General features: G+C 41.3%; 1 protein-coding gene across 2 annotated transcripts in view; it reads left to right on the top strand.

Moving 5' to 3' along the window:
- LOC101858235 (universal stress protein YxiE) overlaps positions 1-3,197 on the top strand; it is a 23,252-nt gene extending 20,055 nt beyond the window's left edge. For both annotated transcript variants that reach the window (XM_005090810.3, XM_035972334.1), the window contains 2 exons: positions 254-347; positions 1,862-3,197. In XM_005090810.3, the coding sequence (XP_005090867.1) occupies positions 254-347; positions 1,862-1,995 (228 nt within the window). In that variant the 3' untranslated portion in view covers positions 1,996-3,197. The remainder of the gene's footprint in view (positions 1-253; positions 348-1,861) is intronic.
- Positions 3,198-6,796: the final 3,599 nt, after the last annotated feature.

Genomic DNA, 6,796 nt, shown 5'->3' with positions numbered 1-6,796 from the left:
GGGGGGGAGGGAGGGAGAGAAAGAGAGAAAGGGGAGTTAAGAGAGAGAGGGAGGGAGAGAAAGAGGGTGTATGTGTGTGTGTGTGTGTGTGTGTGTGTGTGTGTATGTGTGTGAGTGTATGTATGTATGTCTATCTGTCTATCTCTCTGTCTGTCTGTCTGTGTGCCTGCATGTGTGTGTATGTGTGTGTACGTGTGTCTCCCCTCTAAATACCTACCCCCCTACTTTCACCCCATCAATCTTTCCGTGTCAGATCCAAGGAGAGTTCGTGCGTCTGGATGGGGACAAGCCAGGACACTCCATCATTGAATGCGCCACCTCCAGAAATGTGACCTTTATTGTCACGGGTGAGTACTTTGGGAGGGAAGAGGTGAGGGGGAGGTGAGGAGGAACGGTTTGGGCGGGGGGGGGAGGGGGGGGAATCAGTGAAGGAGGAAGCGGAGGGCAAAGTGACTTATTTCTTCATGTGTGACTCGATCTCAACTTGTCCATCTACTTTTGTAACTGGGAGATCTAATCACAGATACAAACAGCACCCTTCTGAATGGTCCATCGATTTACCTTATTTTCTTTCTGAAATATTTTTTAAAGAATTGATTCCGCTATTCTTATCTTGATTTATTTCATTTCATCAGGTCTTATTCAACTCTTCATACACATGTTAATATATCTCATCTTGGCCGGTCCCATCTCATCTTACTTCTTGTGGTGTTGGCATTTTACGGCCTTCCGTTGACAGCAAAGCTTTCCATCTCTCTGGCCATCTTTCTAGCCTACTTCCTTCTCATGTTAACCCTTTCACTGCCTGTTCCTCGACGGTATGTGCTCTTTTGCAGGATAATACAGCATGCCTGGTAGTGAAGACGTTAACCAGTCTTGTTTCATCCATAGATTTCTATAAAAGCATAATATTTTAATTGAGCCTGACTCTGGTCTTATCTCATCTAATCCGAATTTTAATTTTACCCACAATATACAGCCTCAACATGAACCATGTACCGACAGCATGATCACATTTTATTTCAGCCTACCATTTAGTCAGTTTAGGTCGTTTCTCTTTATTCTCCCTTCTTATGTCGATCTACCTCTCACCCAAAAGACTTGAATCATAATATCCAAGACCATGTACTGCCGCTCTTTGCCCTCAATAAAAGCTCTGCAGCAAAGCGTGCGCGCCAGGGGCGCCCAAGTGAAGGGCAACAGACCAGTCTCGTTTAAGTCGGTGGGGGTGCAACCTTTCCTCCTTGTCCTTTATAATTGGGTTCCAAATTGAGTCAAATGGGGCGCTTCATAATGAAACGGAATTACGCCAGAGAGCGCAGTCTATATCTAATCTCATGACCAGTGTCCACTGCCCCAGAAACATCTCCCGTTTTGATAAGAGAAGCATGAACAACACAGCTTATCTAGTAAAAGTCAAATTCGACTCCCCCATTCTTAAATAAGTTTTAAAAAGTATTTCGCGCATGACGTCACCTCCATCCCAAATGTTGCCCCTCGGAGAGGGAGAGTGTAGACCCCGATTTTCGTTAAATAGTAAATTCCTAAGTGAGGACTCAAGTTTACCTTTAAAACCTCTCTCCTTCTTAAACGGACCTATCCAACTTTATCTTGTTTCGTCTCATTTTGTCTCATTTACATAAAGCCCCTAACAAGATTTGTGCAATGGGCTTTTGATCATTATAGAAAGCAAACAAAACAAACAAACAAACAAACAAATTCTCATTTTGTCTCGGTTACATAAAGCTCCGACAAGATTTGTGCGATGTGCTTCTTTTCACTAAACAAACAAACGTTAAACAAGCAAACAAACAAACAAAGAAACGAATTCTGTTTTCACCTGGTTATCTTTTTACCCCAGGTACTCGTGGCTTGAGCAAGATCCGTCGCACCATCATGGGCAGCGTGAGTGACTACATCATCCACCACTCGCCCGTTCCCGTGCTCGTGTGTCGCCACAAGGAAGACCCCAAGGACGGGGACAAGAAGCATTAATGACCACATCATCGTCGGCCACGTCAACAAATATTGGTCCAAAAGAGGCGGAGATGGAAGGCGGGAGGGGGGCTTATCAATTAGGATTGACCGGAACTTACGATGGCTGTAATAATATGAATAATAGTTTTACGTACATTCAGGTCACCCATTATTAAAGCAGATCCCAGGACCGACCTAATTATCCATTTATAATCCACTCACTCATGACACAAACTTCAGAAAAAGCAATAACTCGCATCTAGACCAATTATTTTAATAATTACAGACTTTGCCCTTTCGGCGTAAAAAAAAAATCTTGCCTTTCTTGAAAACCAATCATCGTAATCAAACAAAATGAATACCCCCCCCCCCACCCCCTCTTTCTCTCTCCCCTTGTCTCTCCCATTTACGACAATTAGTAACTTATGGTTAGTCACTAAAGTTACGTTATAGTGATCTTTAATGAAAAATAGATTTGGAACAAGGCCCAAGGTCTGGATATACATGTGCTTAAGAAGAAAGACGGAGTGATGGAGAGAGGTAAGGAGACACAAAGGAAGATAGTTGGTGTTTGGAATAGGGGCCAGGTTTGGTAAAACCGAAAAAGGGGGACGGAGCGGATATCCTTGTTCAGTTTCAAGAAGAGTCAGGCTGTCCTGATATAAATTGTTTCCTTTGGGGGCTAAACAAAAAGCACCTGCATTGATTTTTTTTAAAAAGATTCTGTGCACTCTTATGACAAGAAAAAGATAATAGGATTTTGGAAGAAAATTATTTATGTGGTGGTTCCTATAATAATGGGGAAGATTGTTTTCGGCAATAGAACAACTGAGCCGTGTACAATGCCGCAAAGTGACACGTATTGCCAAACAGGCCTGCAGGTGAAACATGTAAAGCGACAGAATAGGCCAACTATGTTTAGGAAAAAGGAGGCGAGTGTGGGGTAATTGGGACATTCTCACTGATAAGCAAGAGTTACTTTTGGTCGGTGACAAAAATTGTGTCTGTATTATTGTGTCCGTTTTGAACGACACATATTATGATGTAAAATGGTAAAGGAGCCAATGATTTACCTGCTCCACCCTCCGACTGCCTCTGTGAAACCTTTAGTCTTTTTTCCCGCTCATTTTGGAGCCTATGTAGGTCTGTAATGAGCAAATGTGAGTGACGTGGTGACTAAATCTGTCCTAGATAGAATGTCGTGACTATAGATTACAAAATCAGCTGCTGCGTAACAGGGTCTTGTATAATCAAATTGTCAATGTTTTTAGACGACACATATTAATATAATTATTGTGTTCAATGGATTTGTGCTTTCTCTTTTCTGTTAGTCATACTCCTTCCGTTTCTTTACTTGGTTGAACTGTAGATATTTCTGTCTCCATCTGTGTCTTGGCGTTTCTCTCTGTCTGTCTGTCTGTCTGTCTGTCTGTCTGTCTGTCTGTCTGTCTGTCTTTCTATCTATTTATCTATCTTTCTATCTATCTATCCACCTGTTTGTCTGTCTGTCTATCTATCCCCCACCTTCTCCCCTCCTATCTCTCCCTCTCTCTCTCTCTCTCTCTCTCTCTCTCTCTCTCTCTCTCTCTCTCTCTCCCCCCCCCACACACACACACCTCTCACTGTTCCTTCTGTTCTTGTTTTAGGCTTGTCCTGTATTTATACCATCTCTGAAACTGTAACTGGGTCCTCCCGACAACGCTATAGTCCCACTACCCAAGTCAGTAAAGCCGTTTGGGAAAGGAACACATTGCAGCTGCTTTGAAATGCCTTTGTACATAATACTACTCTTGATTATAAGCTTGAATTGACAGTGCGGATAGAATTCTGTTTGTTTGTGCTTGTTCATGTGTGCGTCTGTAAATGTGTGTGTGTATGTGTGTGGATGGATTCTGTTTTATTTTGTATATGATGTATTTTGAACAAAAGTCGGTGTACCCCATAGCCATTTCAAAGCATTGGATGTTGTGACCCCACTGTCTTATTTACTCTCCTTAGTGCGTGTATGTGATATATTGAGGGAAGATGCCATAATTATAATCTATTGATCAGGGTCTAAGGGAAGGGGTGGGGGCGGGCTTGGGTTGGCTTGGGGAGGGGGTGGGGGCTTTCAACACATCACAAAAACTTTCTCCCTTAATCGTTATTCCCGTAACAATACTCCTGATCCCCCTAGTTCAGAGTTGCCTAAAATTTACATCTGCTTGCTCAACTTACCAAAGAATTGCCTCCTCTCTTTAAAAGAGAATTTGAAGAAGAAAAATCCCACACATATACTACAAACTGATAGGCAGTTTTTTATCCACCTGTTCAGATTATTAATCTTTTATTATGAGTAGCACAAACATGATTATCTCCATACTCTTTTGTCGAATTATTCAGCAGCTAAGTTTGGCAGTTTGTGTGTTGTTGTTTTTTCATCGCTGTGAGAGTTCATATTGAACGCTCCGCAGAGTGGTCCAATAATTCAGCTGACGTCTGAACAAAACAACAGCTGACAGTCGCACGTTTTGTGATGAAATAATAGAATGTACAAGTAGAAGAGACAACCTGCCCCAACATCTTCACAGTTTTAGAATTTTTAGAACAGTAATGTAATATGACAACGATGTCGACGTGGGATGCTCATTAATAAACAATTAGGTCGATACAAATGCCATTTCTGTTTTTAAGAGCATACAAACAAAGACATGAATGGCAAATCATGATCGCCAATGTCTGTTACAGATCTGACCCTTGATGATGATCCCCCCCCCCCAAAAAAAAAAAACGCACTAAAAATAAAACAAAACAAAACCGAAAACTCAGTACATTTTGTTAGGTTTCGTAGTCTACTTAAGTTGACAACATCAAATGTTAGATCAGTATTAATTATAAAATGCTCAGGTACACAAGTAAAAATCTCTGGGTCTTAGTAAACCCAAAGAAAAGTTCAATTTGAAGGTGCTTGAACGCATTTGATATCAAGATACTTTTTGTTAGGCATTTTCTTTCTCAAGATTTATCCTTATTATTTTATCTCAACTCGTTACTTTTGCCTCTAGGTTTGGGGTTCTGAGGAAACTATAAATAGACCCCATAAAAGAAACTAATGATTTATCTCTGTGTCGATCTTATGTGTGAAAAAAAATCACGGATTAATTATATGGGTTCTCTGTGTCAGCAGCTTTAACCGTAGAGAAAAAAAAATCATAGTGATGTTGTGTGTGTGTTTGTGTTGTGTTTGTGTGTGTGTGTGTGTGTGTGTGTGTGTGTGTGTGTGTGTGTGTGTGTGTGCGCGCGCGTGCGTGTCTCTTTGTGTCTATGTGAGTGTACATGTTCTGCTTTCGATATAAGTAAGGGGCAGTCATCAATATTAAACAATGCAAACTTTCTCTTTCGTGTTGTGTACTATATTATTATTACCATAGTAATGTGTCTAAATACATGTACATTACGTTGATTTCGATCTCTTGTAATTTTTCAACGAACTGGTTGTTTTACATTTCTTCTATTGTTTCTGTCTGTCTGTCTCTCTTACTTTTTCCCAGCATTAAATCACATTGGCATTGTGTCTATGCGCTTCTCTTTATTCAACAGCAGCAACAACAACAACAACAACAAAAACTACTACTACTACTACTACTACTACTACTACTACTACTACTACTACTACTACTATTACTGCTGCTGCTGCTTCTACTACTACTGTATGGCTCTTTTTGTCTATGCAGACGGTTAATTTAGCTTGGTCTCATGTCAAGGTTGTCCTCATGCAGCTTCTTTCATGGCTAATTCTTCCTATGTTTGAAGCACAGATTCTGTCGCAGTGCTTGCATGTTAGTGTCGTTGATCGAAGCTCTCTATTTCCGTTGTTTTCCTTTCGTCGTTGGCGCTTCTCAATCTAGTTGTTTCTGAGGCTGCTCTCTGGCATTATAGTTCTTTCCTTTGTCATTTTCCTCCATGTTTTCCTGTTCTCAGCTATTTCTTCAAAGATGCTGACTTCTACTCCAAACTTATGTAAGCTGTTTTATTGCAGGGTTTCTTTGTACCCCAGTTTTGGCCTTCCTCTTGGCCTCTTTCCCAAGGCAAGTTCTCCATAGAGAAGTTGCTTCGGAATCCAGTTGTCGTCCATTCTATTGACATGGCCCTGCCACCTCAATCTTCTTAAACACAGGATAATTGTCATGTTCTGGAGGTTTTCCCTGGCCAACACTTCAATACTGGTGACCTTGTGGCGCCACGAAATGCCTAAGATCTTGCGGCAGCATCTGAGATGGAAAATGTCGAAGCGCTGTTCTTGCCTGCTGTGTAATGTCCATGTTTCATATTATCCATAAAGGAATGTGCTGAGGACACATGCATCGTTAGTCTTGATATTTGTTTTGATGGTTAATCTTTTGTTTTCACTTGCTCGTTTTGTCAGCCTTCCAAAAGTTGTTGCTGCTTTCCCTATCCTGATGTTGATCTCATCGTCAAGTGATGTAGTAGAGCTGATGTTAGACTCCAGGTAACAGAATTTGTTCACTGTCTCAAGTTCCTAGTTGTTCAGCCAAATATGTCTCTGCTCTGCACCTTCCTGAATAAGGACGACTGTTTTCTTAACACTGATGGCCAAGCTGAAGACCTTGCATGCTGTGGACAGGTGGTTCATCATTGTTTGTAGGGTTGTTTCACTGTGAGCTACTACTACTGCTACTGCTGCTGCTGCTGCTGCTGCTGCTGCTGCTGCTGCTACTGCTGCTGCTGCTGCTACTACTACTACTACTACTACTACTACTACTACTACTACTACTACTACTACTACTACTACTACTACTACTACTATTGTTGCTCCTGC

This window comes from Aplysia californica, unplaced genomic scaffold, assembly GCF_000002075.1.
Source record: "Aplysia californica isolate F4 #8 unplaced genomic scaffold, AplCal3.0 scaffold00022, whole genome shotgun sequence".
NCBI classification, from domain to species: Eukaryota; Metazoa; Mollusca; class Gastropoda; order Aplysiida; family Aplysiidae; genus Aplysia; species Aplysia californica.
This window is presented reverse-complemented; position numbering and strand designations above follow the sequence as displayed.